This window comes from Martes martes (assembly GCF_963455335.1).
Source record: "Martes martes genome assembly, chromosome: X".
In the NCBI taxonomy this organism is placed as follows: Eukaryota; Metazoa; Chordata; class Mammalia; order Carnivora; family Mustelidae; genus Martes; species Martes martes.
Window position 1 is genome coordinate 1,582,502 of NC_137897.1, and position 27,975 is coordinate 1,610,476.

A 27,975-nucleotide genomic window follows, 5' to 3' on the forward strand; every position below is an offset into this window, starting at 1 on the left:
CACGACTGGTTTGCAAATGAGCTGTGAAGGGTTGAGAGGATGACCACATGAACAGGTGCTTTAGTCCTTTGGATCGACCGCCTGGCTAAGAGACAAATGTCGGCTCTACAGCTCTTGTTTTATTCTTTTTCTTCCTTAGGGGAGCAGCACACACAGTCATGAAGCAGCCATTCTCTAACTGGTGAGTAGGTGACTTTGTAAACTATCCTTTTTCTCTGTATCCCAGACGTGTTCTCTGTCCTATGTTCCTCACCCTGGCTGATGTTTGGTCTACTGCATCAGCCCTGCACCTGCTACAGATAATGAGGGGTGTGCCAGGGGCTGTGGGTTGCTGACGTCCCACAGGATGCCTTTTGTGAGGAAGCGACGCTTACCTTACGAGTGACGGCATGTATGCAAATTCATCAGGTTGCTGAAGGTCCAAAGTCATGGATCGTTGTAGGGATTTTAAGGATGCCCATGGATGAGCCAAGGCTGGGGTGTGGGTAGTGAGAGGAAAGCAAGACGGAACAGCATAGAACATCACTTAGTGCAGCTTGCCAATGATGGTGCAATGGGAAGCCATTGGACTTGGTGAGGGAACGTTGCAACCAGCTTCATAGGATAGGGTTGCTGAGGTTGGCTGCATTTCAGAGGGCGCTCAAGTGGCAAAAATGGGACAGAACAGGCCATTTGGGAGAGTTTTGAGGAATCCAACTGAGACTTGCTTTGAGTTAGTTGGCCTGCCATGACGGGGCCTGTAGGTGGATGCATGCGAATGGATTTAAGGTGCATTTTTTTGAGGTAGAGTGAGCAGGGCTTGGAATGGAATGGATGGGTTGCAATTTGGGGTTTTGGAACCACTTTCCTGCATGAGACAATGGTCCTCAACTGGGAGCAATTTTGTTCAAAATCTTTTTGGAGCATATGATAGAATTTAATAGTTACAAATGCATGAGTCTACAGCCTAACACTTAGGAGCATATGCAACTATGCCAATTTTCTTTTTTCAGATGTTAAAAGAATTCTCAATGTTATTTTAAATATATATTTTAATGAATTAAAAAGTACAAGTGAGCATCAAAAGAAAAAAACAAAAGCTAGGCTCGCTAGTGATTTGCTCCTGATTTTCTAGTTTGTTTACATTTTTATTCAAATAAATCAAATTATTAGGCCTCCCACTCAGGTTTAAACAGTATTTAAGGGTCTCATATCATGAAACGGTTGGGAAAGTTATAAGAATTTAAATATCACCAGGCATAGAAAATTAATGTGTATGTTACACTATGTTAACATAGAATAGGACTTTAAATAAACATACTGGGGGCGCCTGGCTGGCTCAGTTGGTTTAGCATCTGTCTTCGGCTCAGGTCATGATCTTGGGGTCCTGGGATCGAGTTCCGCATCGGGTTCCCTGTTCTGCAAGGAATCTGCTTCCTCCCTCTCCCTTTGCTCTTCTTCCTTGCTGTGTTCTCTCTCTTTCTCTGCCTCAAATAAATAAATAAAATCCTTAAAAATAAATAAAGAATAAAGGCGTAAAATGGAATAAATTCTGGTTTTTGGGGAAGGTAGGCCAGGGGTCCTGTGTAGCAGGCATTGGTAAGAAATAGCACGACGGCGCCTTCTCAGCCCCCTTCAAGGTAGGCCTGGATTCACCATGTGTGTTGCTGTGTTTGACACGTCCCCAAATGCTTCTAGGACGTGCCGGCTGTCGGTGTGCCTGTGCTGCTGGCTTGGGGGCCTGAGTGCGGCCTTTACCACGAGGAACTCCAGGCCCAACATCGTGCTGCTGATGGCCGACGACCTTGGGGTGGGGGACATTTGCTGCTACGGTAATAAGACAGTGAGGTAAGGAAGCCGCCCCTGCCCCACTGTGGAGGGAGGGGTGTGCTCCGGGCCCTCAGGAACATCTGGGTCCTAGCAGGGGGGTGGCCAGCATTGACCATTCGCAGGCACTAGGAAAAGCAGAGCTCAGCCTTTGCATCCTGCTCTCCCTGGTCCGGTGGCTGCTGTCCTGCTTTTGAGGTGAGATTCCCCCAACACGGCAGCTCCTCTGTAACCCACGGAAAGGGCACCGTTCAGGGGTCGGAGCCCATGCACAGGGTAGTACAGCCATGCCCTCTGTCTGCTTCCAGAACTTCTGTGTGGCCCCCAAAAGGCAACCCCACACCTAGTACCAGTCGCCTCTACCCGTCAGCCCTCAGCCCTCAGCTCCTAGCAATCACCAATGTGCTCTGTCGCTTGGGATTGGCTCATTCCAGAAATGCTACATCTTGAGCTGCTTCAACAACACACATGGATTCCCTCCTGGTCCTGGAGCTGGGAGTGTGAGATCCAGGCAGGGCTGAGGCTGGGAGGCTGAGGTCCAGGCAGGGCTGAGCCTGGGAGTGTGAGATCCAGGCAGGGCTGAGGCTGGGATTCTGAGATCCAAGCAGGACTGAGGCTGTGGGTCTGAGATCCAGGCAGGGACAAGGCTGGGAGTGTGAGATCTAGGAAAGGATGAGGCTGGCAGTGTGAGATCCAGGCAGGGCGGAGGCTGGGAGTCTGAGATCCAGGCAGGGCTGAGGCCAATTCCTCCTGAACCCCTTTCCCTGGTGTGTGGACCCCATCTTCTCCCTGCGTCCTTATGTGGCCATCCCTCTGTGTGTCTTCATCTCCTCTGATAAGGACCCACCTCTGACTTCGGTTTTAACTCCTTTTCCTCATTAGCGACCCCCAACTCCAGAAACGGCCCCGTTCAGAGGTCCTGAGGGATAGGACTCCCACTTACGAATTTTGGGGACCACCATTCAGCCCATAATACACATTATATGCCCTTTTTGTGTGCGGTTTCTTTCCCCGAGCATCGTGTTTTCAACGACGTGGTAGCGCGTGTCATTCCTTCCTGTCTGTATTGGATAATATCCCATGGCAGAGACGAATGGCATGAAAGTTTTTCATGGTCTTCCCTGATTTTTTTTCCGAAGCCTTCAGTGACCATGATCCTTCTGCTGAATGCCCCTTGATCCCCAGCTCCAGACAAATCTTATTCATGTGCAAATACACATAACTCTTAGTCTGAATTTAAATACTGCCCTTTCTCCTTGGAATGTGGCTCATAGAATAGTCCTATATTTTAAGTATATTTTTGGACTTGGACAGGAGCGGGTCTTCTTAAAGGCCCTGAAGGTCTACATGAGCACACGTGTTTCCCTGTTTAATTTCCGCAAGCAAGTGATGGGTAAGGCAGGAGACATCGCTTGAGAATCTGGTACTGTCACTCTCAACCAGACACCGAGTGTACCTGCACCCAACATCGGGCTGCACAGGGTCTCCCTGACACAGATACTGAGCATGTTGGGGGGGGGTGTACAATTCTGTCCCCTATCGCACTGTTGGGGGCTTGTGAGACTAGGTTGTCGTTCACGTGTTGTTAAGATCGGGGATACCTTAGCTGACGAGCAACGTGGGCAGTAAATTAAACCCCAAAATGTCACCATTTGGTTATTAAAAAGAAAGATACATTTTTACTACCAGAAATACAGTTAAATTTTATGTAACCTGAGTCACCTGTTCATTTCAGGAATATAATATGAGCAAATGGACTAACGTTAGCGTTGAAACGCCTATGAGCTCAGACTGGTTATGGTTTAATTATCCCCGTGGACCTCGATTAGTCTGCAATTGTTTTGCCTGAAGATACATTGTTTTAAAGTCTGCTTTCCACCTCCTTGGGACCGTCGGGGAGGCATGCGAACAGGTTGACAGATTGACATTTAAGAGGCATGTATTTCAGGTCTACTGGAAAGACAATCCACTGGACTCAAAGCAGGATGGCTTTGAATGTTCTTTGTCTCGTTGAGAATTAGAGACCCACGTGCTGAATCCTCCCTCTGTCTGCAGCACACCCAATATTGACCGCCTGGCAAGCGAGGGCGTGAGGCTCACCCACCACCTGGCAGCCGCCTCTGTATGCACGCCGAGTCGGGCTGCCTTCCTGACTGGCCGGTACCCCATCCGATCAGGTGGGGCAGGGCTATGTGAGGACGACGTTGTCTTTATGCCATGCTTTCTTTTTCTAGGTCTTGGGAATAACAAGGAGAAGAAGGAGCCTCGTACATATTCTCTGTCTCACACACACGCACAACATGACGTTGTAGTCAACATTACAAATATCAACTTTTATACTCAGCTGCAGCATTTTGAACTTTTTATTGTGTAGAAGTTACCAATATTTCCAATCCCTAAATTTCTAAGTTTCTACCCAAGTATAGAGACACCTACATTGGACCTCAAACTCAGAGAAGGATCTGAAGGAGATGTGGGTTTCTCCTCATGCAGGAAGAGGAGATCAAAGTTCTGCTCCATCAAATTTGTATACACACACTAACATCTATACATATATTCATAATTAATTAAAAGATGTAACCACTTTTCTTGAAAATGATAAATAGGCTTTTGTCTTTTAGGATTTGGCAAAAGCATCCTTTTTAATGTTCTTATTTCTGTTGAGAATGGAAAAAGGAGAAGCAGATAGGATCACAATGCTATTTTAATGTATTTTGATTTTTTTATTGATTGTGCATGTTTGTGTGATGCCTTTCATGTATAGGTTTATTTATTTATTTTTAAGATTTTATTTATTTATTTGGCAGACATCACAAGTAGGCAGAGAAACAGGCAGAGAGAGAGGAGGAAGCAGGCTCCCTGCTGAGCAGAGAGCCCAATGCAGGACTCGATCCAAGGACCCTGGGATCATGATCTGAGCCAAAGGCAGAGGCTTAACCCACTGAGCCACCCAAGCACCCCATATAGGTTTACTCTTATTTGTTGTAACATCAGTAGGTCATGTGCACTTCAAGGCACAAATGTTCCAGTGGTCGAGATGCAAGGAAGTTTAGTGAGCACAGGAAGCTCACAGCCTCCCCCCCCCCCCACCCCAGCATTCCAGGAAAGTCTTCCTGGATGATGTTGTTTGACATGTAAGGAGTTAGGAGGGAGGAAGGGTATGCTCAGAAGAGGAAGGGGCATGCAGAGACAATGCAGTCAGGCATGAATGCAAGAGGTCAATGAGGCAGCCGCAGCGATAATCAGTTGTCTCAGATTAGCAAACATAGTGTAAGCTCTACCCCAGATTTAGATTTCAATAGAAGGTGAGGGACGGGCAGTAATGAGGTTTGACTATGGGACGGATATGGGTTGGAAGGTTTCTTCAGAATGTCCTGGGATGGTGGACAGCATTTGGCTGGTGGACATCCAAGCACAGACCAGCTGAATCTCTGCTCAAAAGCTATGGTGTGAGAGATAACTATTCGAACTGTTTACTGGGGTTGAGTTATCAGGACTTGACATGGGATTGGACAGAGGGGGTGATGCTGAGTGAGAGGGGGTATCCCAAAGGAATTCGTGCATTGGGTGGCTGGGGGGATTATGACGTCCTTTGTTGAAGCAGGTTTGAAGTACGATGACCACGGACTCTGTGTTAGTCATGTTGTGATTCGGGTTCCTAAGTATAGCGACGTCTAGATAGGACCTCAACTTCAAAGGAGGGTCTGGAGGAGATGCGGGTTTCTCACCAGGTAGAGAGATGGCATCAAAGTTCATAACTGAGGTCCAAAGATATCATCCAGAGTCACATACACAGTTACATTTGAATTTTGAATCATCGATGACTAGATTTTTAGTATAAGTATGCCCCATGCAACACGTGGTGCTTATACTAAGAAACCATTCATCGTTCATATGAGAAATGCCAGGATGACCTGGTATCGTGTGTGAGCTGGTGATCCTGATCCGCACAGAGCATGTGCCTTTGACAGATGTGAGAACGAGCTAAGTAGAAACCAAAAAGTGAGGGAACATTCTCGAAAGAACAGAATGGTGGAGGCTCAGTAGAAGATGTTTCAAGGAGAGCAGGATGAATCCTGGACTTTGTTGTGAGGGTCGTGAAAGAGGGACTGTGGGACTCACGGGATGCCTCCTTCTCTGACCTCAGGAATGGCATCTCCCTTCAACCTGAACCGAGGGCTCACCTGGCTTGGAGGCTCGGGTGGTCTGCCCACCAACGAGACGACCTTTGCCAAGTTGCTGCAGCATCGTGGCTACCGCACGGGGCTCATAGGTATGGCCCGCAGGACTCTGAACTTGGAAGCATGTTCATGCACATCCCATTTTATACTGGGACTTAAACTTCCTGGGATTTCAGCTGGACCCATGCCAGCTGCCCTCTTGTTGAAAGGAGACACGTGGGGTAGGGATTCAATGCGATTTTCCGGGACCTTTGGTATATTGAGCAGAGTATGGGAAGAATCATGGGAACCAAAAGCAAATGGGCTTGTCCATCGCTATCACCAAAATGGAATATTCTGTAGGGGGGGCAGGACGGGGAGTTTACTACTTTCATGACATCGTTACAAGCAGAGAAGTGAGTGCATTTTTATTTATTTTTATTTTTTTAAAGATTTATTTATTTTAGAGTGAGAGAGAGCAATGAGTAAAGGGGTTTCTACTGCCCTGTTTGAGTTGGAAAGATGCAGGGTGTAGAGAAAGCAGTGTTTGGTGACAATTATGACAACCTTCTGAGCATCCGCAGGGCAGTGACTGGGGTACCAAGAAGATGCCCCCACGGCAAGACGGTGCAAGTCCTACTTAGCTTTTGCTAAGCAAAGCCCATGTTCTAGAAACAGGGGGATGTGTCGGCTGCCATTTTGTCTTTCCCGCAGGCAAGTGGCACCTGGGTTTGAGCTGTGCCTCTCGGGATGATCACTGTTACCACCCTCTCAACCATGGGTTCGACTACTTCTACGGGTTGCCCTTTGGCCTCCTCAACGACTGTCAGACGTCCAAGACCGCCGAGCTTCACCGCTGGCTACGGATCAAACTCTGGATCTCCACAGCGGTGCTCAGTCTGGTACCCCTTCTGCTGCTCATCCCCAAGTTCGCCCGCTGGTTCTCCGTTCCGTGGAAGGTCATCATCGCCTTTGCTCTTCTTGCCTTTCTCTTTTTCATTGTCTGGTACTCCAGTTATGGGTTTACTCGACGTTGGAACTGCATTCTTATGAGAAACCACGAAATCATCCAGCAGCCGATGCGGGAGGACAGAGTGGGTTCCCTCATGCTCAAGGAGGCTATTGCCTTTATCGACAGGTATGGAGCCCTTTCAGGTCTCATTCCATGCATGGGAATTTTATTTTATATTTCGGAGAAGTTGGGTTCATCTTGGGGTTACGGACCTTTGTGTGTCTGTGTGCGGTATTTTCATATACCAGAATCTCTCCTGAGAATAAAAATGAGCATTAAATTTCGTGCAAATTATAAACACTGAAAGGGTAAAGAAATATATCTTGCTCCCTCTTCTTTATAAACACTGGAATCCCTATACTTTGGTCCATATCGCTTCAATATGGATTGGGATCTAAATGGATTCAACCTTTGGGATTGATGTTGATTTGGTGTGCTTTAGAAGCAGCTGGAAAATCCTTCTGTGTGCATGAATGATGAGGGAGTGATTTTATGTATAGATACCTAATTTGAAGTTTTATGTGTTCAATACAAACCACGTGGGCATGAAGGTCATTGTCTCCCATCTTTGCATGCTGGCTCCCTTCTAGGTTACTAGCCAGAAGCAGATTGAGTTGTGGGTGTGGATGCTCTTTGAGCTGGTGTGTATGGGGTTCAGGGGAGTGGATGGAAGAGGAAAAGTTGTGACGCTGTGCAGTTAATGTGTCCAGCAGTGGGATCCCATCCACTCATACACTTTGAGTCTTTGTTCTAACACAATGGTCACAACGTAGTCACTCAGCTCTGGTTGTCACTCCCGTGGCTGTCTGTGACAAAACACACCCAATCTCCATGCCCTTCCCCCTTTATAGTGCCCAGTTGTAAAAGTGTGTAAAGGAGGAGTCTTAAGTGGCCTCATTGGATATTGAAGTGCAGAACACAACAGACAAGATGTATGAGCACCTTAGCTCCTTCTATCTGGCTACCTATGATTCTGTGTAAGCAGCCTCATAGCCCAAAGTTAATGCCAAAGATCCAGCCATCACATTTATGTTCCAGACAGCATAGAAGAAGAGGAGGAGAAAGGAATGAAAAAGTCTTTCTTCAGAAGACAGACTGCACTCACTATTTTGTTGCTAATGCAAACATCCCAGTATTCTTTATTCCTATTCATGGCCTCTCCGCAGACGTCCTGCTGTGCTCTTTGTTAATCTCATGAGTGGTATTGGTCACGTAGGGGCATAGACAACCTCTATCAACCGGGGCGAGATCTTTCAGCTGATGTGGAATCCTATTCCTGGAGAAAACGCCTTTGTTGGTGACGATAACTTAGTTCACGTTCCATCCCTTAGGTATAAACGCAGTCCCTTCCTCCTCTTTGTGTCTTTCCTGCATGTCCACACTCCACTGATGACCAAAGAGAAGTTTGTGGGACACAGTAAATATGGACTCTATGGGGATAATGTCGAAGAAATGGATTGGATGGTGGGTAAGTGTCCAGAAAAGCAATCTTAGGTATCTGATGCCTGAACTAGAGAAAGTGAATGCATATTGATTGCTTCAAATAATGGACAGCCCCTTGTGGATCTTGGGCACTCGGTGAATATTTGTTCCCAAGAACTGAGTCAAAGTCTGGCTGTCGGTGCAGCAAAATCAGTGAGTATTGCCTACATGAAAACAGTTGCAATTATAAATATGGGATTTTCCCATCTTTAAAATAAAGACTGTTCAACATGGTAAAGGAGACTGCCCCTCCCCATCATTCTGATGGATAGGAAAGGAAATGTGTTTTTCTCCTTAGCTCATTTTTACAGGAAAGGCTTAGAAATGTGGAGGGAATTTACCTTAACCAAAGTCACTTGTTTCAAAGTCGTAAGGGTCAACGTGGAAACAAACACAAAGGGTCATAAATGGGGATGTGGGGGTTGGAGGAGAGGAGGGAACAACATATGCATATCAGTAAAACAACAAATCGTGATTTCCAAATAGCCTTTTCCATCAATTGCACAGGATGGAGTATTTCTTCATCTCAAAAAGTGTTGGGAAGATTTTTTTTTTTCTGCTACTTTTTGGAAAGTGTTCTCTGCAGAACCACCTAGACTAATATTCACAGATTGAAAAATTTTAAAGTTTCTTAAACATAATAATGTTACTTTTATATATCCTAGGTGTATATAAACATGCATTTCATATCTATTAATATTAAATCAATTAAGTATACGATTGATTTAAATTAATATTTGAAATGTATCCATGCACGTTAAATATTAATGCTCATATACATATGTTGTTTATATGTGTGTATGTGCTTGCTACAATATATATATATATATTTTTTTTAATTCCCTGGCAGATACAAACATTGAAACCTGCTATAGTAAAAACATTTCTAACACTGTAACTTCAGTGAAGTTGTAAGATTATGATTTCTTTTCCTTGATGTTTGTTATGGTCCAGGATAATCTGCTTTGGAAACCAGGCATTCTGGTGCATTCGTATCTAGAGTCACAGAGCTGTTTGATGCAAATAGACTTTCTGTCCCTTTTTACACGCAGAGTTTGCCACAAACAGCTAGTTACATTTATTCTGTACTCTGTGTAAATACACAGGTGCTCTGTAAGTACTATTAATTGCATTTAGTAACACTTTTAATTGCATTCCCAGGCTAATCCTGTTTACATAGGAGAAATGAAAAGTAGATATTTATCTGCATGACGTCTTCCCAAGACACTGCATTTTTTCCCTTGCATGGCTTATGAAAATTCTATCAAAATGAGATGCAGATAAAAAATCAGAGAGGCATCTTTTGTGTGTGTGTGTGTGTGTGTTTTCTAGTTGACAATATGATGATTAAACTTAAGATCATTTCCTAAATTAATAACTTTCTCAAGAAGAAGCCATAACAGTGGTGCCCTCAGAATGACATGCAAAACAGATCTCCTGCAGGCTCCAGGTGTCCAGGAATATTTTAAATCCCCTATTGGAGAGAACTTGTACTTTTAAAACATATTTTAGCAGCTTTTTTTAAAAGATTTTGTTTATTTATTTGACAGACAGAGATCACAAGCAGGCAGAGAGGCAGGCAGAGAGAGGGGGAAGCAGACTCCCCACTGAGCAGGGAGCCCTATGTAGGGCTCAATCCCAGGACCCTGGGATCACGACCTGAGTCGAAGGCTTTAACTCACGGAGCCAGCCAGGTGCCCCACATTTTAGTGACTTTTTATTCTTGCCTTCTTTCTTTGTATTTTTGTCTTGTAAAAGATTTTATGACTATTCTGTTGCCGTATGCACGTACATGTAAACGCATGCTTCTATGTTTGACACATTGCATACACGTAAGTTTACGTATATGTATTTCCAAGAAATAAAGGGATTCGTGTGTATTTTATTTACTTGGTATAAGATACAGATAACCTTTATGCTAAAGATGATAGTCAGCTCTAATGAATGAGAACTGATACTTTACATGTAAATTATTTTCTTACCAAAAAGCCATTATAATCTTTATCTTAGGAAGTCTGGGCTTTAAAATAGGTTAATTTCTAGCTGCAACATTTTTAAAAAATGGCCAATGTGGCTTCTAAAACAAGTCACTTTTAAACAAGGAAACAGGAAGTTTAAGGAGTTGATGCTTAAACCCGTTTTCTTTGCAGCCGGCCCCATTGTCTTTCCATGTTTGAATGGGGCAAGATTGTGGTGGGGGGAGTCGCACTGGATGGTAGGACTGTGGTGTGATGATACAGAGCCCAGGGTGAATGTCCACCTGGAATCAGAAATTAAATCAGCATAGCTTGAGATGTGGCTAGATCAGCTTTCTACTTGTTTGTTCAAAGGCCCTTTGTTCCCAGGATGCCTGAGTGGCTCCGTATGTTAAGCATCTGTCTTTGGCTCAGATAGTGTTTCCAGGGTCCTGGGATTGGAGCCTCCTGTCCTGCTCAGTGGGGAGCCTGCTTCTCCCTCACCTTCTCCCTTCCCTGCGGCTGCCCCTGCTTCTGCTGTCTCTCTCTCTCTCTCTGACAAATAGCCCTTTGTCCCCTTCAGAGATTGTCCACACATCAGCACAATGCTTGAGGAGTGTAGTGAAGGATTCATTATGGTCTGATGCTTAAGGAGAAGAATAACTTGCAGGTCTGGTGCAACCTTCAGAGGGTGTGTGGGATTACTGCCTCCTTTAATAGGCGGGGCTCATGCTCTCTGGGGCAAGGGTATGAACCTGTGGATTTATTCCTGTACATGTCAGTTTTTAAAGCGTCTTCTCTGTTTTATTGGTGTTTGTGAGTTTCTTTGAACTGACAGGCCTAATATGTGATGGTTACTTGGATTTTGAGTGATGATCTTATTGTACCTACTTACTAGTTCATACTTTCTAATATATTGTATGTGTATACATAGTGATGTATATAATATATATATGTATTATTACATAATTTGAAAAATAAATATATTTTCTTATATATTATATAATATATATTTCCTATGTGTAGTATATATTTTATTTTATATTTATATATATAATATATATATTTCTTAAATATTATGTAAGAAAATAATTAAAACTAAAACTAAAATGATGTATTAAATGTTATATAATAAAACTACATATTACATAATAAAATACTATTAGTGTTATATAATAAGTAACCATTGTATAATACTATTAGATAATATATAATCATCACAACATTTTAATATTATACAACATTTTAATAGGTTATTTATATTATATAGTAGATTATATTTATTTATTTATGTATATCTATATATTTATATATAATATATTTGTATATCTAATATACTATTTTAAGGTATTATTAATTATAACTTTTATAGTTGCAAATATTTCACTATACCTACATTCATATATTACATATTTGCATATCATATATTACATATTACCATATAATATTCATAATATAGGAAGTATATAGGATTATAATACATAAATTATATTTTATATGTTTACATACAAATAATATATTTATTTATTATTATATTATATTATTATATTATTATATTATTATTTATTATTTATTTAATATATTTATCATATTTATCATATATTGTAGTATAGATTATGTGTTATAATTTATCACTTAAAATATAATATCCAAACATCTTATGTATTTTAATATTTTAAATATAATTGTGTTTATTATTATATTGTTAGACATAATTCATATCACATATTTGTTATTTATTATGTATTTATACTGAATATATGCTTTAATATACATATATAAATATTATATAATGTAAAATATACAATAAATAATTTTAACTATCTAAAGCTCCATTTTATATTGCACACTCTGTAGTATATGTATTCCATGGCATCTAGTTATATTTATGTCTCTACTATATAGTATACTTAAATATATTACATATATATTAGAGAACAGAATCACGATTTATTGTCTATTATGATAGCCTATGCCGTAAAATAACCCTTAATTATACTGTTACGCTAACACATGCCTAATAATGACATCATGCACTGACAGTGGCCCATGGTGAAAGGTGAGAATATCTTGTTTCCCCCACACCAGGTAGGATCCTGGAGACCCTGGACCGGGAGCTCCTGACCAATCACACACTGGTGTACTTCACCTCTGATAACGGGGGTCGCCTGGAGGTGCAGGAAGGCGAGGCCCAGCTGGGGGGCTACAACGGCATCTACAAAGGTGATGTGCAGAGACCCCACGTGTCTGAGTTTCATTCCTCCAGTGACGTGTACTTCTCTGTGCCTGCACGTGCATTCATTTGCAAACTCGATTTGGAGAATTTCATGGGAGTTGTCCCCTCTTATGAAACCAGACGGAAAAAGGTGCAGGTTTGGGGGTGGTTCCTGAGAATTTAAGACCAAAGTGCCTGAAGTAATGAGAGCCTCCTGAGTGAAAATGCAGACGGTCTCAATGACCATCTAAAGCAGGTCTCTCAGGCTTGTCACCCTGAGCATTTGGGGCTGGGTGACTCTTTGATGTGGGGTGTTCTGGGCACTGTAAGGGTATTGAGCCATGTCCCTGGTCATCACCCTAGAGTTGCCAGGAGCACCTACCTCTCCCCTTAAAATATGACAACCAAAACTGTTTCCAGACATTGCCGAGTGTCTCCCAGGGCCAAAGTCCTTTCTAGTTGAGAACCACTTCCACTAGAATAATACTTACCAGAGAACCCAAATCCAGGTTTTTAATGGAATGAAATCAATTATGTTATCACTATGCTTCAAACACTGTGAAATGATCAGGAAAGGAGGTGTTCATTTGGAGTGGGTGCCTTCCTCCTTATTGCGAGTGGATTCTTCTGACTTCTTTGATGTACACCCTGCTGGATTATTCAGTAGCCCCACTGGGCCTGCCCTTATGGATCAGCAAAGCAGATCAAACAGAAGAGTTTAAAAATGAATTTGGTGTTTTCTACTCCCCTCTGACCATCTCAACCCCAATCAAAAAAAGTAAAAGGGTGTCAAACTTGTCATCATTATGAAAGTCTGAACTTTAGGAGTTCCTTTTACTTTATGAAAAAATTTAGGATAGATAGGTAGATGATGGATGGATGGATGGATGGTTGGATGGATGGATGGAAAGATGGATGGATGGATGGATGGATGGAATGGAGAGATAATGGATGGAAAGATGGATGGATGGATGGATGGATGGATGGATGGATAGATGGATGGATGGATGGATGGATGGATGGATGGAATGGAGAGATGATGGATGGATGGATGGATGGATGGATAGTTGGATGGATAGATGGATGGATGGATGGATGGATAGATGGATGGATGGTTGCAAAGATGTGATAGGTAAATTAATAGGTAGATAGATGACAGATACATTGGTTGATCCCTGGATAGGTAGGTAGATAGATAATTGATATATAGATAGATAGATTGTAGATAGATAGATATAATAGAAACATTGTATAATTTGATTGACAGCAACTGACCTCCTACATGTATTCACCTTTTCTGGCGGGTCATGCCAGCTTGCTGTAGACCTACTGTTAATTAGCGTAGACTAAATTGTTGACAAGCCTAGCAGCAAAGGTGTGTAATAAAATTAACATATGCCATTACGTATGTGTTGATTTTAACAGTGACATTGCCTTTGTGTGTGTGTGTGTGTGTGTGTATTTGTGTGGTGGGAGGTTGTGTGTGCATAAAACCATCACTCTAAAAAGTGCCTTCACACACCTCTCAAAGAGGTACAGCAAAATTGTTGTGAGCCCTTTTTATCTCTGGAACTGACCCCCAGCTCACCAGGAGGAGCTGAGTCCATTGGAGAGACAAATTTTGGTGTCTGCATAGACGATTAGATTTGTTGTAGGTCCTAACACAGTTGCTGGCTATTAAATATGACTGTGAAAATGTGAAGGTGGGTTTACGTTTGCTCTTTTGTTTGTTGCTTATTGGTATACGAACATAAATTCAGTGCGGGGAGCTTGTTAAGTTTTCCAGAAAGAAGGGTGCTCCTGTTGAGCTGGGGTGGCTTTGGACACTGGCTAGCCTGCAGTCTTTGTCCCTAAATGTTTTCCCATTTAATGTCTCCGCATTGCTGCATGGAGATACCCCATCATCTCTTTTCTTTGTAATTCATACTGCCAGAGTAACCAGCACGTAAAAGTTGTTCCATGAACATTTCACGTTTGTCCTACTTTGGAAGAGTTTCTTCCCACCCCACCCAGAGAATCTCATTGTCTGTATGTCTGTATGATCTTGACTATGCCATTTGGCTTAGGACTGTGTATCTATTCTGCAATGAACATCTTGACCTTAGGATAGGTCCTAAAGTGAGGGCTCACCTATTTTGTGCTCAGAAACACCCCAAACATCCTTTGTCTGAGATGGGATCTCAATGCTTTCTCCACCTGTGCACCATTCACGTTTCTATAAACCCTCCATCTTTGTCCATATGGAAGATCACTGAATAAAGTCCAAATTCCTTATTTTCTGTCAAGGATCAGCATGGCCCGGGTAGAACCTGTTTCTCTGGTCTTGCTTGGGGTCTCATTTACTTACCCATCTTTTAGAGCCCAGTGAGATTCCAGTAAAGACTGAAGATTTGCTAGCGTGTGGAAAGTTCTCTTTTCTCATAATAGGGAAACTGTGTGGCACTCATTGACACCAAATAATGCACCATTTTAGGACATCACTAGTTTTTATTTATGACACCTGGGTTTGTCACCTGATGGCCACTTTCACAAGTCGAGTTTCAGCTTCTGGAAAGCAAGAAATATATCTGAGGTTGTCTGTGTCTCTCTCCGTGTGTGAATATAGCACATTGGCATGAATTTGGCAAGTGGCAGAAAACGTTCCATCTGGATGCAATTCCCAACTGAGTGGAGAAATATGGTTGACTTGACTTCATCATTGACTTTCATCTTTGGTTTTAGGTGGCCAGGGGATGGGCGGATGGGAAGGGGGCATTCGTGTCCCAGGAATATTCCGGTGGCCGACAGTCCTGGAGGCTGGGAAAGTGATTGATGAACCAACAAGCCTAATGGACATTTACCCGACCCTGTCTTATGTAGGTGGAGGGATATTGCCCCAGGACAGGTACGGAAACAGCTCCAGCCACTCATCTCTCCCTCTGTCTTAGAAATTGTGTAAGATTCACCTCTTTGTTTGTTTGTTTGTTCTTTTTGTTAAAAAATGAGTGAAGATATGTAATAAGTTTTTTTTAGAGTGCATTCTTTTTCTCCCGTTCCCTCCCTCTTCCTCCTCCTAGTCCTCTTTTTCTCCTTCTTCTCGTCATGATTCTTCCTCCTCCCCCTTCCTCTCCCTCCTCCTGTCATAATATGTATGACCAAATTATGCCTATCTCACCACTTTGATTATCTCTCCCTCTCTCCTAAGAATCATTGACGGCCGGAATCTAATGCCCCTGCTGGAAGGCAGGGTGTCCCACTCGGAGCACGAGTTCCTCTTCCACTACTGTGGGGTCTACCTGCACGCAGCCAGGTGGCATCAGAAGGACTGTGAGTATGAAGATGGCAGACATGTGGGAACACAATAAAGACATACCCCGTTTCCTTTTCCTCTTGGGGGAAGTTGGGCCATGCATCCAGCACCCAGCCATGATGATCCATTTTCCTTAGAGAAGTAAGTTAAGCAGCCATTGCCACGTGGTAGATTTTAGAGGTGTGTGTAAGCTCATGTGCATGCATACATCAGAGTGAGAAAGAGACAGAAAGAGAGAATATGAATATCCAGAACCAAGGACATGGAAATAATTAGCAATAAGGAATAAAGTCTGCAGTAAAACTCCCACAGCAGTTACCATCCCCTTCTAGTTAATCATCTCCTCCTTACCTTTATACTATAGGATTCATGGAAACAAATAGAAATTAACAAGAGATATTCATTTCCTTCCATCTGTAGACACTAGAATTCTTACTTATGGGAGTTAACTTAATTTGCAGAAAAGATATGGGTTTCCTTCCATGTGTCCCATCACTTGTGGTGTAATCCATTCTTTAGGTTAGTGTGGATCAATCTCCCACAAAAAACTAGAACAAACCCACAGAAACCTCTTCCTTCTCAATTCTGTCTCAGTTAGGGGCATGATCAATGGTAAGTAACAAAACAAAACACCTCCCCTCAACAACAAAAGTTTCCCAAATTTAACTATAAAAGGTTAAACAAATAGAATTCTACTGATATTTTCATAATTAGAATTTCAGAAGTTGGAAGTGCAGAGCTGATACAGTGCTCAACACCAGGACCGGGATTTGGGTTCTTTCTCTATTTCTACTGGGCCCTCTCTGGCATGCCCATTTTCATTCTTATGCTCCTTCTAATGGAGCAAAGTGGTTGCTGTTTCTCCAGCCATCACCTCTGCTCTCCATACAGGAGGGAAAGAGAAGAGCAAAGGGGTTAAAGGACTGAGTTAGGGGATTTAGCCTAATTTTATTAGAAAATCATAGCCTTTCTGCAACCCCCCCCCCCCAGACTTCTGTGCAAGCCTCATTGATCAGAGGCTGGAAAACACTTAGGTTGTTTTCCATCTAAAATTGGTTTCTGGAAATAGAACTACTAACCATTTATGCAGGAAGAAAGAACAGAAACAAGGAAGGAAGAGAGAAAGAGGGACAGAGGGAGGAAGGAAAGAACAAGGAATGATGGATCCTGACAAATCACCTTGGTCAGTATCAGACCTGAAATTGGTATTTAGCCTTAGAAAATTTTCCACTTTGCCTATGCCACGTCAGAGCAAAGTAGCAACTGGAGTTAGAATTTCCACGATCAGGGCCATCAGGATGGTTCAGTTGGTTAAGCCTCTGCCTTTGGCTCAGGTCATGATTTCAGGGTCCTTGGATCGAGCCCCACATTGGGCTCCCTGCTCAGCAGGGAGTCTGCTTCTCCTTCTGCCCCTCTCTCTGCTCAGGCTTTCTCTCTCTCTCTCTCTCAAATAAATTAACTAAATCTTAGAAAAATAAACTCAAAAAAGTTAATCAATTGTTGGCAAAAGTATTTGAGAAATATATTTTCAATGGAAAGTGTCCTAAAATGATAAATACAGCATTCCAATGGAGTCCTGTTTTCCAGGTGCAACCATGTGGAAGGTCCATTATGTGACTCCCAACTTCTCCCCAGATGGAGCTGGTGCCTGTTATGGAAGTGGCATCTGTTCATGCTCTGGAGATGTCACCTACCATGACCCTCCACTGCTCTTCGACGTCTCCAGAGACCCTTCTGAGGCCCGACCTCTTAACCCTGATAATGAAGCGTTATTTGACTCGGTGGTCAAGAAAATCGAGGCGGCCATCAAAGAGCATCGCAGGACACTCACACCTGTCCCACAGCAGTTCTCGGTGTTCAACACCATTTGGAAACCATGGTTGCAGCCCTGCTGTGGGACTTTCCCCTTTTGTGGGTGTGACAAAGAATATGACATCCTCTCCACTGCTTGGTGAGCAGAAAGGGGACACTTGTTCCCCACCACCAACACACTGTTACAGAGGTCATGGAAACAACTCTCAGCTGACTCATTCACTCCATGTGGGACAAATAATTATGCTTTCCAACATTTTTTATTTTAAACCTTCGGATTTCAGTTCTTTCTTCAAGTCCTGTCCAGGAGCTCAATGTAGTGAAAGTGGATCTGGACACCAGTGTACCTGGAGTACAGCATTTGTGGTGTCATGTTTTTATATAATTGTGTTATTGTTCAAGCAAGAAGATCAACCGAGGTGACCTTCGGGAGATTCTTATGGGTCTGTGGTTCTTAGAAGATGATTAGAAGTGGTAGGTCTGATGGCATTGTATTTATGTAGTTATGGTAGAAACTTCTACTTGCAGATCCTCAACCCGGATGTCTTATTTTTATCATAAGTGATGATAAATATTTTGTTTCAACCTGAAGCAGATGATGTACAGAACACTGGAAGTGATGTCCTACTCATTTCCACTCCTTGATTTCCTGCCTTTTCTTCTTTCCTTCTCTTCTAGTCTTACAAAATTCCCACCTACAGGTCTTGGTTCTTCTTCTTGGTAGCCATTGATTGGGGAGGACTTGTTGTGTCTTGGTGTTTTCTTGTGTGAAATGGGGGAAACCAGAGTCTATTGGATGGAGTAGCTGTGAACACTACAAGCATTAATTCACCTGAAATCACTATATGTATAGTGAATAATCAATGTTATTATAATGGATGTTGTAATTGTCTTCAATTGTAATTCATCATATTCCATGAAGTACAGAGTAGGAAGCGTAGAGATGAGGCAGTATTTAAAATAGAGAAATATGGATGAAAATGTTTTTAATTCATGAAAGGCATTCAGGAAGCACACTTAGAAAACAATTCTAAACAGCATTAAAAAAAATAAATCCATTCCTCAGACAATCATGGGAAAACTGCAGATTACAAAAGACCAACAAAAGAACCTTAAATCAATCAGAGGAAAACATCAGATTTCCTATGAAATAAAAAGAATTAAAATAAGAGTAGATTTGGTAGGGCCCCAAGGAAGCCACAAGACAACAGAGTATTATCTCCTCAAACTGAGAAAAAATTGTCAACCCAGAACTACCTACTCAAGTTATTTGACAATGATGGTGAAAATTTTAAAAACATAGATAGCTATTATTTCAGAGTTCTTTTTTTTTTTTAAGATTTTATTTATTTATTTGACAGAGAGATCACAAGTAGGCAGAGAGGCGGGCAGAGAGAGAGGAGGAAGCAGACTCCCCGTGGAGCAGAGAGCCCGATGCGGAACTCGATCCCAGGACCCTGGGATCATGATCTAAACTGAAGGCAGAGGCTTTAACCCACTGAGCCACCCAGGTGCCCCATTCTTTTAGAGTTCTTATCCTTTGAAGTGTGCGTTCATGTATTTCGAAGTTCTCTGGTATTACAAGCTTTCTAAATAGTTGTTTCCCTGATGAATCGAACCTTTGATCCTTATGTAATTTATCTCTTTATATCCGTTAATGTTCTTTATCTTTGAGTCCAGTTAAGCTAAGATGAACATAGCTTTAGCATTAAAATTTAATTAAATTAAAATTTCCTTAAAAATTTAAATTTTGTGTAGTATTTAAATGGTGTACATTTTCTCATCACTTTAACCAATGTGTGGCTTTATATTTAAACCGCTTCTCATTGTATGTCCACTATTCTCAAAAAAAAAAAAAAAAAAAGGCTAATTTAAAAAATAGAGCACCTCTTTTCTAGACATCATATAATTGGGTCTTGCTTTTTTTTTCTTTTTTAAATCCCTTCTGATCATCTCTGGATTAATTGTAATGTTTTGTCCATAAACATTTAGTGTAATTATTATGATTGACCTTGGGTCTTCCAACCCTTTTGGCACAACAATTGCTGTGTTTCTGTCTTCTTTGTGTTACCTGATTATCTTTTTTTCTTTCAGAATTGTCTTTTATCTTTGGTCTTTTTTGTTGTTCCTCTGCATTTTTTAGTGATGGATCTAGAAATTATATATGTGTAGCTTATTATGGTCTAATTAGTTAATATCCTATTGCTTTCCATAAAATGGAAAACTTTGCTAGTCTCTATATTTAATTTGTCAGCACTCCATGATTTCTTTACGCTGTAGGAGTTGTATGTATTACAGCTTCATGTAGTATGTAGCCCTAGACAGTGTGATTATTTTGCTTTAAACCAGGAATATATATATTTTTAATTTTTATTTAATTTTTAAATTTCTTTTCAGTGTTCCAGAATTCATTATTTATGTACCACATCCAGTGTTCCATGCAATACATGCCCTCCTTAGTACTCACTACCAGGCTCACCCAACCTCCCACCCTTGCCCTCAATCCTCAGATTGTTTTTCAGAGTCTACAGTCTCTCATGGTTCATCTACCCCTCCAATTTCCCCCAACTCCCTTCTCCTCTCCATCTCCCCATGTCCTCCATGTTATTCCTTATGCTCCACAAGTCAGTGAAACCATATGATAATTGACTCTCTGCTTGACTTACTTCACTCAGCATCATCTCCTCCAGTTCTGTCCATGTTGATGCAAAAGTTCGGTATTCATCCTTTCTGATGGAGGCATCATACTCCATAGTGTATATGGACCACATCTTCCTTATCCATTTGTCCGTTGAAGGGCATCTTGGTTCTTTCCACAGTTTGGCAACCATGGCCATTGCTGCTATGAACATTGGGGCACAGATGGCCCTTCTTTTCACTACATCTGTATCTTTGGGGTAAATACCGAGTGATGCAATTGCAGGGTCATAGGGAAGCTCTATTTTTAATTTCTTAAGGAATCTCCACACTTAAACCAGGCATATATTTTAAATAATTCAAGAGGAAAAAGTTGTCTTTTATGTTTAGCTCACTGTTGACTATTTCTTAAGTTCTTTGTGTCTGGAGACTTTTGTTTTCATCGGTCGTCATTACCTTTCAAACTAAGGATATTACCTTAGCATTTTTTTTTTTTTTTAACAATGCAGGTCTTTAGATGATGACTTCTCTTACCTTTAACGTTTTCCTTAACACCTATCTGAAAACGTTATTCCATCTTCATTCCTGAGAGGTACTTTCACAGGTTATAGATTCACATGTTGCTTTTTCTTTGATTTTATCACTTTAAATATGTTAATCCCCCAGTCTCCCTTTCTTCATAAGTATTTGTCAGTCATTGGAACCGGTGTTCCCTTGGATCTCTTGTATTATTTTTCTTGGGCTACTTTCAAAATTTTCCTTCTGCATTTGGTTTTTAGCATTTTGTTTATGATGTGCGTGAGATATGTTTTTCTTCATACTTATACTACTTGACTTTTGCTGAGCTTCCCGAATCTGTAAATTTATGGATTTCAGAAAATTTTGGAAATTTTCTATTTCTTCAATACTGTTTCTATTGTATTCTTGCTCCCTTCTCCTCTGTGACTCTAATTTAGACTTTTAAAGATTTTATTTATTTATTTGACAGAGAGAGATCACAAGTAGGCAGAGAGGTAGGTGGACTGGCAGGGAAAAGCAGGCTCCCTGCTGAGCAGAGAGCACAATGTAGGGTTCGATGCCAGAACCCTGAGATCATGACCTGAGCTGAAGGCAGAGGCTTTAACCCACTGAGCCACCCAGGCACCCCTAATTTAAACTTTCTGATATTGTTTTGTAAGACTTCCTTTAAATTTTTCTCTCCCTGATCCGAAAATTGGATAATTTCTGCTGATCTGTTTTCAAGTCATTGACTCTCTTCCCTTTGTGTGCCCTATTTAGTTCTTAGGCATTTACCATGAATTTTTGTTCAAGTTCTACATTTTGATTGTAGAATTTTCATTTAGCTCATATTTGATCGTTACTATGTCTTTCTGAGATTTACTATTTTGTTTTTGTTAGGAACATATTTTTCTTTATCTCATTGAACATAAAGATTTCAGTTGCTTTCAAGTCCTTATCTTGGGGTTAGTTTCTGTTAATATTTTTATTTGTTGGTTTTATTTTTAAGAGTGGGTCACATTCTCTCTGACTCTCTACATGGAGTGATTTTGGACTCTATCTTGGACATTTTGAACATGATGCATGGGGATTCTGGTTTCTTTTATAGTCACAAAAAGTGCTGATGTTTTTGATTTATCAGGGAATTAAGTGGTTGGACTCAAATCGAAAGCTCTGGCTACTAGGTAGCAGCTCAGAATCCCCTTCCAATCTTTTCTCTTTAACTGCTTGTTTTGTGTTTGTCTGGCCTGTGCATGGTTCTGGCACCAGATACAGCTCTGAGCTAAGCTTTCATGCAGTGTTTACAACAATCTCACTCAGGCTCTTTCTTTTCTTTCTGTGATGTTCACCTTTTTTTAAATCCATTTTGGATGTTTTGGGCTCTACCTTGAATCCTTTCTGTGGTTTAACTGCCCCTTGTGGTATCATCTGTAGATCATTTGTGGATTCAGGGCCTTAAAAACGAGAAAAAAACTCAGCTCTGGATGTCTCCTTCTTCCCAATGTTGACTTTTCTCCAGAATCTGCCCTTCTTTTTCATCTACTCTACAGAGCTTTCACTATTTCATTTTTGTTTTTTGTGTAGAGATCATAGCTATGATCTCTGGGAATATGGGTCTGTCAGGACCTTGCTCATTCATTCTCGAAGTGGAAATCAGGACAACCATTTTGAGCCAATGGTTCTGGGGATCAGACATTGCAATAATTCACTCCAACCATCCTCAATGACATGCCTGGGAAGCAGTCCCACATTTTCATCCCCCTTAAAGAAAGTAGGATATTGGACTGGAAGGATCACTGAGAAAGGGTAAGTAGAAACTATTCATGGTCATAAGGCTTTAAAAAAGGTAAAAAGAAAGAAACTTTTGGCGGAATGAGTGATTTGACAGAACAAAACTATACCACCTCGTTAAAGAATTTCAAAGTCACACCCTATTGTTTTGTCTTATAAAACCTACAATTTGTAAATTACAGTCTTGGTCATATGACACAGCTGAGTGTGTTTATAATTTCCTCATTGAGATATGAAGAAGTTTGTGTCCAGATATCACATACTATTTTTTGGGGGGGGTGTTTTTTTTGGATGGGAGGGTGTTTGGAAGATTAGCTTGTATAAAACAAATACTGAAATTACATTCATAAGCTTGCTTCTAGTAGAAAAGAAGACTGTTGGGGTGCCTGCGTGGCTCAGTGGGTTAAAGCCTCTGCTTTCGGTCCAGGTCATGATCCTAGCTAGGGTCCTGGGATCGAGCCCTGCATTGGGCTCTCTGGTCAGCAGGGAGCCTGCTTCCCCCCCTCTCTCTCTGCCTGCCTCTCTGCCTACTTGTAATCTCTGTCTGTCAAATAAATAAATCTTTAAAAAAAAAAAGATTAAAGAAAAAAAAAGGAGAAGACTATTTTCTCCTGTGGGAAGCCTGTCCATGGTTTACAAGACTCATTCATAGGGTTCACACTACCTGCAGATGGCCATATCTTGCCTTACTTTCTGCTCCTTTGAGGCTCATGTTAGCTGTCTTCTGGCTTCTAGCTCCTTCTCTCTTCAGTTCAATGCTTCCCTAAAAGATCAGGAGAGTCAGAATGGAATACAGAGTCAGTGTGTAGTGTATCACTGCATAAAAGAATTAATCCACCACGACTTCCCTGTGTGAATATACAGAGTAGGAGACATGGCGTAAAAATACTACTAAAAACATGCTTATGAAGTCACGCATTCCAAGGGTATTTACCCTAGAGGAGTGAGACACAGGGTCATGAAAACCCCGCTCAAGGATGTTTATAGAATACAGTGGTTTCCAAACAAAGTAGTTAAGCATTGGTTTGATTGTGTTCTTATGGAACTGAGTTTTTGCCATATCTTTATCAGATTTTTTTCCTCCTTTCTCCTATACTTCGGTTGTTGGGCTTTTCTCTAAACATTGTATTCATAATAGCCATTAATTACTTCCAGTCCATTGATAGAATAACAGATAAACAAATTGCATAGCATGGAGTATTATGCAACAGTGAACAAGACGACACCACAGATGTACGTGACACCCATAGAAGAACTTCAAAGCCACGATCCTGAAATTAAGAAATAAGGCACCAAAAAAAAGCACATATGGTATTATAGCACTATTCTATTTATATGAAACTCTTGAAAAGGACAATAGAATCTAGAGCAGGAGAAAGCAAATCCATGGTTGCCCAGGGCTTGGATTTGAGGGGAACAGAGATTTTCAGGTGGTTACATTAGTATAACATTCATTTTTTTTCTGTGTCAAATGTCATTGGTCTTGACACCTAACAGACACTATTTTGTTGTATGTAAATTATTAGTCGATAAAATTGACAATTTAAAAACTGTGCCTTCTAACATATTTACGCATTGACCTGTAAATTTTTCATTGCGAGCTCACAGGGTGGTGGACATTGCTTTTGTACACATTGTTATCTAAAAATAAAACTGATCTATCTTGAAAATGCACTTAATTCAGTCTAAATTCAGTTAGGTTTTGACACTCATCCTTGACCATGTAACAAATACCTGAATGAGCTCCTTTTTTAAGACACTGAAATGTATCATTCTTTGTTTCCCTCTGATGTATTTTTTGTCTTCATTTGCAACATAGACTTTTGTTCTGAGAAATGCATTTCTTCTTGAAACTCTTATGTAGATTTCCTACGGAGAGAGAGGGAGAGACAGAGGGAGAGAGATAGAGAGAGAGAGAGAAAAAACAAAATGAGAATTACAGAAGAAACAAAACTCAAAATCCTACAAATACTAAAAGAAAAAGGGAAAAACTGTAAGGACCTATTTTATATTTTTATTGTAGCCAGAGGCTTCCATTGAAGTTAAACAATAACTTTGTTGTTTAACCCTTAAACTGTCCCTGCTCCGCTTCCCCCAGGGGACTTGTTTTTAAGTCCCAGAAACCAGTTCCAGGTAACAAAACCCAGGTACAAGGGTGGGTCAGGCCAGGCGGAGATACCCGATCAGTGGGGGCGCGTACTGTCTCCTAGCTACCAAGGTGATGGGCTAGTTTCCATGGCTACTGTGGGGTGAATTGTCATTCAATTAGCCACCTGTGTGTGGCCAGGCCCAACCACATGGGCTTTGCTCTATAAAAGTTAGTCTGGAAAGCAGGGAGGGATCGTCCTCTCCGTGGGAGCGTCCCCAACTGGTCAGTTTGACGGTCAGTCCGATTCTTGATGCTTGGCGCAAAATAAAGCTTTGCTTGACCTTCGCTTTGTATCAGTCTCGCTCCTTTAATCACGGACCCATTATTGGGGTACCCATTTTTGGGGAGACCTAACATATGGGGGCTCGCCTGTCACTGCCAGCATGACAACACGACCAGGGGCGGGAGGATAAGAGGATGGTGAAGAATGAAGCCGCAAAGTGATGGGGACGGGAGGGGCAAAGTGGATGATATCCAAGCAATGCCAGTTTATTCAGAAGAGTGCTCTGATATATATATCATACAGAGACAATCACAAGGAAGCAGTGATCCATTATATTCTTAAAATAGTTTCCACCGGTTCACCTTAGAAGGTTTCTTAAGGCTCGTGTGCAAACATCCTGACGCCAAGAGGGCTGCTTAAAGATGAGTTCCCTATAGATAAGTAGGCAGAGAAGGGCCAAAGGGCATCAGGTGCGGTTTATGGCCCCTGCAGGGACAGCAAGTCAAGTTACTGATTCACGGCTTTAGGCCTGCCTGTCCTGTTCCAGATAAGCCCCAGAGGGTGGTCGCGCAGGAGAGCTTGAGACCCATGGCACAGGCCCATTCTCAAGCACCTCAACTTACTAACCACAGGATTGCTTTAACCCTTAGGTTTCAAGGAGGTGCGAGTCAGGGCCTGTTTTGGTTCTCTCTCAAGCTACTGCGCGGCCTCCCACATTTCCCCCTTTTTTGTTTTAAGCTCAAGAAAATGCATTTGAGCTTGCATGTAAAATCATTGCTGTCTTGCACGGGCCACAAGGATGCACCATACTATTAAGACTATAAGCAATATTACAAATACTATGATAAATATCCAAAAGGAATGCCACAAAATGTTTCCAGGATTAAATCCATGCAGCCCATCAAGGATTTGAGAAACTATATCAGCAGGATTCTCTACATCCAGCTGAGAATGACTGATATCAGCAATATCCTTGTGTAACTCCAGTAAGTCAAGGCTGATATTGCTGTGAAACCATATTCCTTGCAAATGATGTTTCACTGCATCCCAAGAATAGTTTTGAGCCTTTAGAGGGGTGACACATATGTGCTGAAACCCTCCATGACAAACCAAGGACATCTGTGTTCTAAGAATAGAAAGTTGGGCACCTACATATTCTGCTGCCTCTTCAAGTCCATCGAGACGGCTAAGGATCTTTTGACCAATATGCTCTTGAGTAGCTAGAGCATGGGAGACATTCTTTGCCAAGGAATTAACATGCTTAGCAGTCTGAATACTCTGAGAAAGGGCGACAGAGGACACGGTGGCTGTGGCAATCAAAGCTACTAAAGTAGATATACCAGCTATTAGTAGTGCTAAAAAGCGCTTAAGTCTATGTACATGAGATTGTAATTCTAAAGTAAATTGATATCCATAACTAGCATACCAGGGTCCTTCTACCTCTACAGGTAATAGTACATAAGGGGGCTGTGTAACTAGAAAAGCTATCACAGGTCCCATACCCCCAGTGGGTAGGGTAATGGGTACACAATTAGTTAGTACACACTCACTGCGTTCAATTGGATACATTAAGTGACGTTCCTGAGGCCCTACATAAGTATGAGGAGTGACTGTCCCAGAACCGACAATCAACAAGAAGGGTCGAGGAACGCAAGCTCACACAGAAGTCAAACTGAGCAGCTCGTGCAAAGCTGTTCTCCCCAGTCTCGACAGTCACCGGTCCCATAGTGGCAGCGAGCTTCTGCAGCTCCGCATGAAACATTCCTCCAGGAGAGAAGAGTCCTCCTGGGAGAGAAACGTTATGGAACGGTGGCCTCATCATTTTTTGTCCCGGAGGGTATGCAGCATGTGGCTCATATTGATCATGAGAGAGTTTGGACCAGTGACAGAAAAACTGGGCACGCCATGAGGAGAGATGATGTGAGGTTTGTCCTGCACGCACTCACTCCAAATGGGTCCTGGAAGAGAAAAGTTAAGTTTCCAGGGACAAGGGGGGTGTCCGGGAGGGCGCATGCCTAGCTTAGGAAAGTCAGGGACGTCATCTTCAGTTACTTCAAAGATGTCCCATTTCTCCAAATATCTAATAAATGAGCCTGTCTGAGCAGCCTCTCGGATGTACGAAACTATATGAGGAGCGTGTTTAACTGGCACACATCCAACTTCTAATGACTGCTCATTAGTGGGGGTTTGGAAGCATATAGGCATCTGTGCCGCTAGGCCCGTCCAGTTAATATGATGTTCGGCATGTACGGTACCATCCGAATCTATTCCTCCAAAATAATCAGTAGCATTAGTGTGTACCCTAGGGGATGGGTCATCCCAGGTAACAGGTCTTACAGTGGGTGGATCGGGCAGATATGCCTAATAGGCTGTGGCCTCGCTATGGGGGAGGCCAACCATAGCTAATAATGTTAGTAATATAGGATCAATGCTTCACTGGGTTGGGTCTGATTTACCATCTCTAGGGCCCGATTAAGGAGATCTCTCATCGGGCTCCGACTGTAAGGGGGGAGGCGTCTTCTTTTTCTCCATCTGTTCTGGCCCTTCAGCATGAGGCGAGGCATCCCCTGCTGGAGATGCGAGGATTCGGCACCACCTTTCTGGAAGCCAGCGTGGGGTATCCTCATCCTGAGGAGAAACACAAACAAAACCGCCTCCTTTGCGGAGGACAGGGTCAGGACCCTTCCAAGTGCCCGTCAGGGGGTCCTTCCACGTAGTGTAAGGAAGAGGAGAAAAGTCTGGATGCCAAAAAGCGTTCCGCTGCTGTGTGACCTATATCGTCGACATTCAAAAAATTTGAAACATAAAGAGTTAAGGTTAAATGCATATGAGGAGAGTATTTCACTGTTCCCTGTAGTATCTCCCCCTCTTTTAATTTTTTGACATAAGATTTAAGGATTCCGTTAGCCCTTTCGACAATGGCTTGTCCTTGAGAATTATAGGGGA

The 27,975-nt window shown here is 41.9% G+C and overlaps 1 protein-coding gene across 1 annotated transcript; it reads left to right on the plus strand.

The window, feature by feature from the left end:
• Positions 1-1,636: 1,636 nt before the first annotated feature.
• Positions 1,637-19,576, plus strand: ARSH (arylsulfatase family member H; the record flags this gene model as incomplete). The annotated part of the gene is made up of 9 exons (XM_080794910.1): positions 1,637-1,827; positions 3,862-3,983; positions 5,954-6,079; positions 6,681-7,104; positions 8,310-8,446; positions 12,504-12,638; positions 15,352-15,514; positions 15,815-15,936; positions 17,507-19,576. The coding sequence occupies 9 exons, from the start codon at positions 1,637-1,639 to the stop codon at positions 17,872-17,874; spliced, it is 1,788 nt and encodes a 595-aa protein (XP_080651036.1). The 3' UTR covers positions 17,875-19,576.
• Positions 19,577-27,975: the final 8,399 nt, after the last annotated feature.